The following is a 12,727-nucleotide window of genomic DNA, read 5'->3' on the forward strand; positions in this document are numbered from 1 at the left end:
GAATCTGACCTGGTCGTGGGCATTAGGCCTAAGGCCTCCTGCACAGTGTGTAGCGCTGCAGATGTGCCGGCTGGCACTCCATCGTGCATGCACAGTAGCCGCCACAAACAGCAGACTTTAGCTTCCTCTACTGGAGGACTTCTCACCACTGCACATACTCCTCTCTCAGGGCAGCTTCACACGAGTATAATTCGCTGCAAACCGCCCAAATGAGACAGTTGCGCAGTGTGCAGTAAGTACGCAATAACATTGGGTACTTGCTGTGTGCTGCTAATCCCCATGCACTATCTTGGCTTGTATGCCCTTATAATACTTGCAAAGATAGAACATGACTCTGGCACCCTCTCCTGTAGGCAATAAATATAACTAACTCTAGACCTGCATCAGCACTTCTGTGTGTTACACCTCCTCCTCCAGGTACAGGTATTTCAGTTGACAACTTGGCAACTTAGGTGCATGTTTTGTAGTCCTTGAATCTGGAGGCAACCTGGCAAAGACAATTATGAGTATTGTGAGCATAACAGAAACCAGTATAATCTATATATATATAAATGTATGTCTGTCTGTCTGTTTGTCCTTTATGCGCTACTACACCATTCATCCGATCGCCATGAAACTTTGGGAAGTTGTTGAGTACACTCCTGGGAAGATTACTGGTATAGTACATCTATCCTATGATAAATGGCGCGCGTGCGAGCGTCGTCGACAGTTACGCCCCCCCCCCACATAGATCGTTCGGTTTCCATCATTGCCACTAATTCTCTCACTTCCCGATGTCGTAAAAACATGAAATTTGGCACGAGCATTGATTATGTCATAAATAGGAAAAGCTAATGGATCCCAACTCGATTATTTAATTCTAAGCGCCAAGGAATTAGCGTCCAAAGTTTACGTACGGAATCTAATTCTCTCACTTCCCAGTGTCATAGAAACTTGAAATTTGGCACGAGCATTGATTATGTCATAAATAGGAAAAGTTAATGGGTCCCAACTTGATTATTCAATTCTAAGTGCAAAAGAATTAGCGTCCAAATTTTACATACGCAATCTAATTCTCTCACTTCCTGATGTCATCTTTATATATAAAAATGAATGTAGGTCTGTCTGTCTGTCCTTTATGCATTACTACACCATTCATCCATTCGCCAAGAAACTTTAGGAAGTTGTTGAGTACACTTCTGGGAAGATTACTGGCATAGTACATCTATCCTTCGATAGGTGCGCGCGTGCGAGCATCGTCGACAGTTATGCCCCCCCAGACAAAAAGCATTTGATTTCCATCTCAAGCATGAAAGCAAGAGGCATTATGAGCAAGCGTGTTCAACTACAAAATGATGCACCCGCCGAATGTTTCGCAAGACAATTGCTGGATATTGAGAATGCTGAGGTAAAATGAAAGCTGTGCTGTGATTAGTTGCTATTTCTTATACTTTTGAGGCAACATGAAAGCTGTGCTGTGATTGGTTGCTATATATTATACTGCTGAGGCAACATGAAAGCTGTGCTGTGATTGGTTGCTACTTCTTATACTACTGAGGTTACATAGAAGCTATGCTGTGATTGGTTGCTATATATTATACCGCTGAGGTAAAATGAATGCTGCGCTGTGATTGGTTGCTATTTTTTTATATTGCTGAGGCAGAATAAAAGTTGCGCTGTGATTGGTTGTTATTTCTCTTACTGCTGAGGTAACATGAAAGCTGCGCTGTGATTGGTTGTTATATATTATACTGCTGAGGTAACATGAAAGCTGCGCTGTGATTTGGTGTTATATATTATAAAGCTGAGGTAACATGAAAGCTGCACTGTGATTGGTTGTTATTTATATATATAATAACGAATGTATGTATGTCTGTCTGTCTTCGCAGCAACGCGCGATGAGTAAGCTAGTAATATTTAAATTTCGTTATTTGCAATGTGTTTAGGTATTGGAGATGTGAATTCATCAGGCCTGAAACAATAGTTTAAAACATCATAATCACAAGAACAGAGGGTCAGAATGAAATCAATGGAAGGCTGTGAAATGGAATGGTTGTGTTAAAGGGTTAAAAACTGTTATAAAAACAAGGATAACTCAAATATTGCATGTCATGATAAAAAAAAATTTCACAGTAACCTCAGTTAAAAACTAATCCTTTTTTCGTAGGACAAAATAATGTAGCAAAGCAAGACTTGGAATGCTGCAAGAGATGACTAGTGGTCTGAATTCTCCCTCACACATCAAACTTTTGCTTCCTCTGCTGCAGGACTTCTAACCCCTGAACATACTGCTTCCAGTTCCTGCTCCAGACACGAATCCTTCTCTAGCTGTCTTGAGCTGGTGGCCTCTCCAGTGGGCAATGGGAACACCTAATCCAGACACTGGCCTATCCTAGTGATGTGCCACCACTTTCCAAAATGGGAACAGATCATTGAAGCTCCTTACCCTCTTGTGTTAGCATTTTAGCAGCTCTTTTGCAGTTCCTGCCTGCAGTCTTTCCGGTCAGTAGCAGAAAAGAAAATATGGTTCCTGCACTACTGCCCCAATTGTGAACACTGACAAACCCCAGTAAACGTCTATGTCTGTATAGACTACAAGTAAATAAATCTGAGATGATAGTTTATGTAAATACTGTAGATCAAGAACACGGTATTCTTCAATTGGGTTTGTAACACACCAGTGGGATCCATCATGCAAGTGATCCAGCAGATCATTCGAGGAAGCAGCTTTATTGTGTTCAGTGACACTAACTGTTATAAAATAAATATGTATGTTATTTCTTTAAAGGGATTAAGATTGTTTTAATTGACTCATTTTCTGCCTTTTAGACCGCAAACTATGGCAACTTGGATTAAAATATATTTGTAAATATTAGAACATAAGCTTCCTTTTGATTTTGTTTGACAGTGAAAGAAGTCTTCAGAAGTACCATAAACATTTCTTTTTCAGCTGGAGTGACAAGTGTCATAGGTGACGATGTCATAATAATTATTTCCCATGAGCTCAGTATTTTGCTGGTTGCCAGGGAAAATGTTATGTCAGTCCTTGATGAGGTAAGATGACATTTTAAACTAAAAAGAGCCTGTACACAAGTCATGTGATCCTCACAGCAGGAGGAACGTCAGAAACACTCGGACAACAAAGTTGTTTATTGAAACTCAGCATAAATAGTTGTGATATTTAAAATTGTTCCAGGAGGAAGAGATGGAAATACCACACAACGACCAGATGAAAATATTAATGCTAGTTTGGGTTGTGAGGGGAAAGCTGGAAAGGAAGACCTGTGATGAGGGCATTCGTAATGGTGGAATACCAGTTTAGCATATAACATGTAACAGTATTTCAAAAATAAATTAATGTTAAAAATTGTAAAAGTTCAACCTAGCAGCATTGACTGGTTATATTTCATGTACATCAACCCAAACAAATTAAACAAAGCAACATTCAGAGTAGACCTTCTATATGAACAGGAGGAACTAATAGTAATACAAAAATGTACTGTAGGTTATTATTAATTTGGTTAAAAATTAGAATTAATAAGATTAATTTTTTTATTATTCAGTGTTTCTATAGTAATAATCCATTCTCAAATTACAACAAAATCCCCCCCCCCCCCCCCTGAGATTATGATCATAGACTGAACTGCAAATTAAAGCACAGCATAAGGACAGTGCAAGTACCCTCTGGAGACATGGCATGTACCCTCTTGGGCATATTGAGATTTATGAAAAATCTACAGTATTTTCATCACCTTGCAGCCACTACTGCTCGTCACTGGGAATAAAGAGGGCAGCACTCAGTAGCTGGTGTGGGGTGATGATGTACTCTGCCAGAGGCGTAAGCTGAAGCTTCTAGGCCCCAATGCAAAACCTGTAACAGGGCCGCCAACTATAATATTTGAGTCATACTACTAGGCTTACTATATAGAGAAGACAGGCCTTATGGGCCCCCTTAGGCTCCAGGGCCCAGGTGCAACCGCATCCCCTATTATTACGCCAGTGTGTGCTGCCATTTTGGTGCTTGAAGTGCTCAGTATTTGGGGGTGAGAGTAGCGTTATGTGCATAGCTGAATCCAAATCGGCACCATGCGGATTATAAAGCGGTTTTTAATGCGGAAATACTGCAGATTTTGCCACAAATTTCCCATATGGAAAATCTGCTGAATTTCCTCTACATGTGAATGTACCCTGAAGAAAAGTTTCTTGTGGAAGGATTCAACAATGACCCACCTAAGAAATCCATAACTTTGCTAGTGAGCTAATGTGAATCAGCTCAGCAGTAACAATTAACAGAATACTGCAGACACAACTATGCAAATATGATGAAGAAATATGAAACTGACAATACAAAAGCAAGGCTATTTACTGTAGGTCTATTAAAAGCACCCAGTCTAAAAGTTTGAACAGCTTGCAAAATTTTCAACTAGGGGTCACAACAAAGACCATGTAACCATATGCATCTTGTAATCTTCTTGACCAATGAACAACACATAGTTTTAATAACTTCCTATTTACGCGACTGTTTCTAAAAAAACTGCGGGCATGTTGTGCTGCAAACCCTTTCTTCCATCATTTTACACTAAAAGATATTTCTATGATGTCATCATTTAGTGAGTGATGTCCCAATGACAGTTTCCCGTTCAGTACAGGCCCTATTGCAGGTCAAGTACCTATTAAGTTAATACCATAGCCAAAAATATCATGCCAGCTGAAAGTTTATGTTTGGAGTCAGCACCTCAAAATAAAAATGGTGAACTCATTCCAACCTATTTTAGAAGACCTTTTTATCTAGATCACATTTCCCTTGACAGATTTTCAGCACCATTATATACTGTGCATACCGGCCATCTTCTTCGACAAGATCTCTCATTTAGAAGAGCATTTTTCAATGCAAGACTTGGGTGGCCATCCCAAAGATGCCTTTTTTACATGCAACGATTATCGCTCAAAATTCATTCAAACGGCGGAAAAATTAGCGATAATCGTCACATGTAAACACGGGCATTGTGCACTTTTCGTTTGAACAGTGATTTTAAGGTGAACTTAAAATCCATCATTCAGCCACTGAGAGATAAAGCAAACACATTTATCTCTCAATAGACCGCATGCTATTTTCTCCACAGCCTGTTTACACTAATCGAGAGAGAACGATGCAAACTGCTGACAGCTGCAAGTAGAACAATGCAGCTGTCTGCACAGTTGGGTGTTTGTTTTAACACAAGCTGGTCTCTGCAAACAACGCCTGGAGGCCCTTTTACATGCAAATGAAGATGATAAAGGGTTAATGACCATTAACACTTTATGCAAACAGATCACTAAAACTTTCAATCTTTCAGTCATTTGAAAGATCATCTTTGCATGTAAAAGGGCCTTTAGCATCTTAAGATAACATTTTGTGCCACAATTTCCTTACCCTTGCAATAGCTTTACCGTGGATTTTGTTGTTAGGATAACAGTAGTTTTAATGGCTTAAGATAAGATAACTTGGCAGAGAGAGTTATGGCATGCAAGTGAAACTTTAAATAATCTGATTCAGCAATTTACAGATAAAACAAAGGACTAATCTGGTGGATTTTTTTCATTAATTATGTAACTAGTTCCCCAGTATTTGTATATCAGCTAGTATTACCTTGATTGGTTACTGTTTTCCATTTAAAATTTCCTGGCATCTTTCTCTTTAGTTGAGTCTAGAAATGAGCAAGTATACTCGCTAAGACACATTACTCGAGCGAGTAGTGCCTTAGCTGAGTATCTCCCCGCTCGTCTCTAAAGATTCAGGGACCGGTGCTGGTGACAGGTGAGTTGCGGCAGTCAGCAGGGGGAAGCAGGGGGAGAGAGGGAGAGAGAGATCTCCCTTCCGTTCCTCCCCGCTCTACCGCGCCCCTCGCCAGCCCCCGAATCTTTAGAGACGAGCAGGGAGATACTCGGCTAAGGCACTACTCGCTCGAGTAATTTGCCTTAGCGAGTATACTCGCTCATCTCTAGTTGGGTCATGTGGTCTCATTGTGACTGCCTGAGATTTACCTGCCTGTATGTATTGTCCGGAAGTCAGTAATTCAGTCATCAGGACCTCCTGTATGCTGATAGTACATGAAACTTACAAAAACACTCCTAATATACATATGTGGGTGTACCAATATCAGCACTCCCAGCAAAACCTATAAAGCTCACCGCACTGCCATGTGATCTCAGAGACCTGTTTCTATCGTCACGTAAGCATTTATCCTATGACGTGTGAAGGTTCACATTTGTAATGCTCTGCTCTAATATCCTCACAAGGTGAATTAAATAATGGAGACTTTGCGGTGTGTATAAATCCCCATGGTTTTAATGCTATTAGCTTCCCAACAAAGCTGCCAATGTAGTGAAATATGTGTTGAGGTTCTTTTGTGTTCCTTTACTTGGTTACACCATGTCCAAGGCTGTGCTTTGTTCAGCGTTTTGTATTGTTCTCTTCTGATGCCATTATTAGTGGTCTGGCATGTGGCGGATAGGGTATTAAATACTACTCCCATGAAATGTATTCATATTGAGTATTTTCTCTGCATATCTGTGTTATGTGCATACTCTGGAGCAGAAAGGGGAAGGCGTCTTTTTTTCCATCTACCAGTGTAGCCACATTTGCTGTGTACCTATGGCCGATGGGCTTTTTGTTTGCTCTATTATCTCCCTATGTATTGTATATTAGCATTGACATTAATTCTTTACCAATCTTTTAAGTATTATTGAATACAAATAAAGATTTAATTGGGTTTTATATGATGTTCATGTGGATGATATTCCATGAAATATACTTGTAGCACATTTCACTGGTGGGGAGAAGAAACTCCTACCACATTACTAAGGATTAGAAACTACTGTCACAAAGTTATAATGAAGAAGATGACAGTTCATTGTCTTTGACTGTATGCTTATAGTCTTTTGCTTATTTAGATGAATATTGAAAGTAATAATTGGTGTCCTCTCAGCAGGCAGAGATGGTACAGGCTCTAGTTGGTCTTATGATGCTGTGCTTAAGCATGATAGGACTGCTAGCACAAAACAGACAAAGAGAAAGCAGGAAACGATCAAAAACATCAATATAGTGTCTTAGGGACCATTCAGACAGGCGGAATTTGATTGCAACATGATCCACAACACACAGAAAATTCCACACCACAGCCCACATGCTTCTGTGTAGATTTTGATGCAAAATTGAAAATGGCTTAATTCTGCTGGCAATTATACATCAAAGTCAACATTTAGACATGCAGGTTTTGGTGCAGATTTCCACAGTGGCAGATTCATCTGAGAGTTACAATGCATGTTGTGGTAAAATTCCAGCCATGTGAAAGGTCCGTTATAAGTATCAGAAAGGAGGCCGCACTGCACTGAAGTGAGTCCGTATACATAGAAGCCCAGAAAGTGATAGTCAGTGGAGAAGTGCAGGGATGGAAAAATGTGTTTTCACTGGGATGGCCCTTTAAGATTGCAATTTGTTAAAGGGGTTGTATGAGAATCAGAAGTTATTCCCTAGCCACAGGATAGGGGGTATCTTGCTTGATTGGTCAGGAGTCTCACTATTGAGAATCCCACCAATCCAGAGAAAGGTGTTCCTGTGTTCCCCATTCTCCTCACCGCAGACTTACTGCACACCCTGCAGTAAGAAGCTGACTGAATGGAGAGCCAATCATGCAAGTAGACTGCTGCTCCATTAATTTTCAATGAGACTGCTGGAGACAGCTGAGCAGCAAGTCTTCACATATTTCCGTCAGCCTCATTGAAATGAAATGGAGCGGCGGTTGAACATCACAACCAACACTCTATTCATTCTGTTGTCACTGTGGAGGGGACCAATCAGCAAGCTATCTCCTATCCTGCATATAGCAGACAACTTGTGATTCTGGTACAACCCCTTTAATTCTATGTATTTGCAATTTTTTGGATCAGAGTCCTTTTTTTAACTGATAAAACATTCAGATTTTTCAGACTTTTTCACCTCTTGAAAGATCCATGGCAAAATGGAATAATGATGGTATTTACGGTATATTGCAGCAAACAATGGAAAGATATACAATTTTCCCACATACTTTGTGTAAATTTATGACGATTTCTACACTCCTCTTTTAATCATGTTGTAGTTTTCTTCAATGTTTAGATCCAGTGAGTAAAAATCTGTCCTTGCCATGTGAGACTAAGGCCTCAGTCACACGGGTGCATCGGCACCTGTACACAGGCGCTGATGCGCCCGTGTGACTGCAGGAAGGAGACGGACATACCTGAAGACGGCTGTCTCTCTGCAGCGCCGGAGGAAAGAACACATGACCGGCAATGAAGCCGGTCACATGTTCTTTCCTCCTGCGCTGCAGAGAGACGGCCGTCTTCAGGTACGTCCGTCTGCTGGTGTCAGTCACACGGGCGCATCGGCACCGGTGTACGGGTGCCGATGCGCCCGTGTGACTGAGGCCTAAGGGCTTATTCTGTTTTTCCGTGCCTATATAAATTTGTGTTTTTTACGTGCACAATAATAACCTCAGGAAGGCCCCATTGATTTAATGTGTAAATGCACAATGAATAGCCATGTATCATGCATATTCACTACATATTTAGCAAACTCATTGACCTTTATGGGTTAGTTCGGTCTATAATAGGTCAGGTGTGTGAAAAATGCATGTCTAAATACCCAAATGCAAATCAATGGGATTTCCGTTCTCTGTATTACGCGAGTAAAAATGCAAGCATAATATGACGCACGAATACACCCATGTGAATGAGGCCTGATATAGGTGCATTGCTTGTTACAAAAGGGAGCTTTGATAAATAAACTGCAACTGTGCCAAGTTGTACACCTGTAACTCCACCACATAACCAGAACAGATTTTTACCCTTAGAAAGTAACATAAACTTGCATTATATGAAAAATAGCTAATTTGCTGAACCATGAATGTTTCTTTACAAATTATATCACTGATGTAATGTGGTATAAAGAAAGTGTTTTACTCATTCTTGAAGAAACAAAACCAAAACACAGATGATTTCTATAAAAAATAAAATATTTTATTTTTCATCTAGAAAAGTGCAAACATGTACCTTTTGGTCACACTTCTCAACAAGTATAAAATGTTGAAAACAAAAGTACAGTCATGAAAATGGTACCAAACAGATTATCATAGTGAAAATCATAAGCAGTTTCAAGATTTTCAGCATTTGTTCATTAAAGCTTGCATAATACAAATATGTTCATTCTATCTAATACTTTCTGGTCTCACATAGGTGCTCCCTTGTAACTGAGTATCATTTTTACTAGATAATCTATTTTAGACTTTGTATTTCTTCAGACAAGTATTACAAAGTACTTATCGGGAACTGAGAACATAACAATAAAAAAACAGATTATCAAAATATTTAAGCATTATAAAAATGGAAAACAGGAACAAACAATTTTAAGTTAATTTAGATAACTGTACAAAAATATATATACATTATGTACAATAACTATAAAAAGCAAGATTACAACATGCCTCGCAGCACGCTGCAAACTTTCCAGTCTTGTTACAACATAGTTTCTACTCCACTCAATAGGTTTACTTAGGGTCTGCTAAAAATGAGTTGTCCCACAAGGACAACTTACTGTATTTAGCACCATTTAAAGCCAGAGTGTGGACTCCAGCTGTCATTGCCACGGTGCTGGTTCATTATATATTGCATATAAAAATAGTAAGAGCTTTTTCCAGTTGCGTTACTGGGTACAAAATAAACCACTATACTCAGTGAATACTGCATGATGCCAGCAAATGTATAGTGACATTATATTGCACCCAGGACAGCTTTGGCGGTCTGGTTCATCTTGCTTTCTTCAAACCAGTGGCTGGGGTCATTCAACAATCAAGTCTTAGAAACAAAGACTTTCCTTTAAACAATCTTAAATACGTTCTTGTGCTATAAAATTATGTTTAGCAATGAGATGCAAAGTCATTTCAAGTTATACAGTCTTTTAGGTGTGGTCCTATGGATTTACGCCATATCTCCGTACATTTTTCTGTAGTACATGGACTCAAAGATGTCATTGTCTCCTGGACAGTTGTAATGGCATGCACATGTCTTAATGAACATCATCTTCTTCTTCATAACCTCACCATCAGGACACTTGAACTCTACTGGGAGGGTAGCTGTTCTGTGAGGAGTGCAGCAACGGCCATCTGTGCAAACCCCACAAAACTTGGCTCTGTACGTTTTCACACTTGTGCAGCCAGAAAGCTCAAACTTGATTGGTTTGGAAATCTTTGGAGTGCGGATGCATTTCTTTCCTTTCTGTTGTGGGGAAATGAAAAGATTGTACGTTAGAAATTTCTATCATAGGTCAACTCACTATATAACATTTTTCTCCAACTGAATGCTCTATTACATATTTATGCATTAAATTGTAGAATTATAGCTTTACTAACGAGTACAGGTAACGATTAATTCATGTTTGGTTGGTAAATAGTCACATAAGACTAGTCTATATTTTCAATATTAATGTGTTAAGCTAGGACACTGAAATATTAACTCACCTTAATGTTTTCCTCCAGATCAGCCTCACAAGGTCTGACCATGCAGAGTCGGCTCTGTTTCTCAAGTCTGCAGTGCTCATTATCATTGGTAACACGAGTAGAGATTCCCATTCCACAGGTCTTTGAGCAAGCACTCCACTCAGTGGTCTGCACTAAGCAGTTGGCTCGGATCAGAGATGGATCAGGACCATAAGTTTCCTCCATTCTGAAAGCTGTAGAGGAAAAATAAAGACCCATTAAATCCTGTTCACAAATACTTGACCACAACCCCTCATTAAGTTATGAATTAGATACATTAACTTCAATATGTCTGCCTTCTATTTTTATTGTGATATTGAAAAACTATGTTTTCCCACTACTCTTTAACTAAATATGAGGAAACTATGTCATGTACTAATATAAAAACTATTATAGATTACAACTTACCAGGAAGAGCAGGTCCAACCATGGTCTTCTCCATAGGCTGATCACAGACCCATTCTTCACAGCATTTGCCTGGCAGTTTTACTCTTCTTGGGAAGGGACAGTCAGGGCTAGGGAGACGGATGTCCATGCTGCACAGTGGAACACAGCCTACTCCTCCATCCAGACAAGTGCACTGGTACTTGCAGCTGCTTTGGAAAGACTCTCCACTTCGATAGACCATGCCTCCAAATACACATGGGGCACCTTCTTTGGCTAAAATGAGAAAAATAATACCATTTAGGTTTCTTGTACAGAGGTCCTACCACATAGACTGCTGTTTATGAAATGCTGCCTTCTATGCATGTGAAATAAGTGCAGTCATTTATAAAATAGCATAAGCATTGAATGTCCAGGTAAATAATACTGTGCTTTTAAAGAAATCAGTAGTGCTATTAGATAACTCAATAGTATACTTTATCTAATATTATCACCATCACAATGAGCTTTTCTAATCAATATGCAGTCTATTTCTCTTAAATATTGAACTATTGTTTATATCCAGATAGAAACTTACCAGTGCAAACTCCAATTCTTCTGTTCATTCTTGACCCAAAATCACAGAAAAGTCCTTTGTGGGGGTCACACACGTCTTTCTCAGTGCAAAGTTCTCCTAGCTGCTTGGCACATACTTTACAGCAGCCACATCCATCCTGCACAAGACTGACACCAGCTTCGCATTCAGGTACCTTCTGTGGGCACTGACATTCCCCACTACAGTTCTGGGCATCACATACCTGTATTACAAGACAAAAAGAAACATTAATGAAAAGCTGAAAATTATGCTTCTCATACCCTGACACCAGGATAAATGTATAGCAAACATTCCAACAAGAATGGCATGTAACTATGTAGACATAGCATGTAAGAAAACTATCTTACATATCCTAAATCTTAAAACCGCAGTAACTAACTTAGTGCCTTAAAAGGAGAATGTCATTTCAACTTACCCAGAAGAGCAGAGCAATGAGGAGTGCAGCTGTCACTTTTCCTGAAGCCATTGTTCAATATTCTTTAAGTGAAAAGAAAGTCTCCTTCTGTCGTTCTCTATAGATCTTTGTAGGATCTCGTTTAGAGTTTCTTGCTTATTTTCCGATTTTCTAAGCCTCTTTTCTCAGCCCCTGGTTGCTGAATTTGAGTCTTCTCTCAGGTTCTGGAAGAGTTGTTGTGTGTGTCTAGCAGGGAACTGCCTCTCTTTTATACGCTGCTGGCTGTTGAGACAGGCCAATGAGCTGAATGGAGTCCTACACAAGCAGGGACATTCCTTACATTCCTCCCAACCTTCCTGCCCCATCAGCTCACACCGGATTGATCCTGACCCCTTGACACTCCACATTCCTTCTGTCTGAAAAAACTGGCACACTCCACAGCACAAAAAAGGCGCTGTATCCTCGCCATCAAATAGGATTTTCTCCTTGCTTTTATATTATTTCCACTCTGCCTTCTATAATTTTATATGAAAAGGAGGTTTTCAGCCTTGTTTTTGTATGGCTAACCTCTGTTCCAGACTGCCATACCATTCCGCTTTCATGTTACAATAATCATGTTAACACAACCAACTGTGAGACTTAACCACAATATAAAAATACATTCTTTCTTGTTTAATAAGCAACTTACATAAGGGAGGGGCGGCTTAAGGAAGAAGAATTTTATATGCATTGTGTTTTTGGAGGAAACTATGCTTTGAAAAGTATTAAATCTAACATGTACATATTTAGAAATGTATAAGTTGGAGCTATACAAATGAATAAGTT

The 12,727-nt window shown here is 39.5% G+C and overlaps 1 protein-coding gene across 1 annotated transcript; it reads right to left on the reverse strand.

Moving 5' to 3' along the window:
- Positions 1-8,990: 8,990 nt before the first annotated feature.
- Positions 8,991-12,154, reverse strand: CCN2 (cellular communication network factor 2). The gene is made up of 5 exons (XM_066605565.1): positions 11,924-12,154; positions 11,491-11,710; positions 10,938-11,189; positions 10,512-10,723; positions 8,991-10,269 (listed from the first exon to the last, which is right to left on the reverse strand). The coding sequence occupies exons 1-5, from the start codon at positions 11,972-11,974 to the stop codon at positions 9,973-9,975; spliced, it is 1,032 nt and encodes a 343-aa protein (XP_066461662.1). The 5' UTR covers positions 11,975-12,154; the 3' UTR covers positions 8,991-9,972.
- Positions 12,155-12,727: the final 573 nt, after the last annotated feature.

The sequence above is a fragment of the Eleutherodactylus coqui genome, chromosome 1 (genome assembly GCF_035609145.1).
Source record: "Eleutherodactylus coqui strain aEleCoq1 chromosome 1, aEleCoq1.hap1, whole genome shotgun sequence".
Lineage (NCBI taxonomy): Eukaryota > Metazoa > Chordata > Amphibia > Anura > Eleutherodactylidae > Eleutherodactylus > Eleutherodactylus coqui.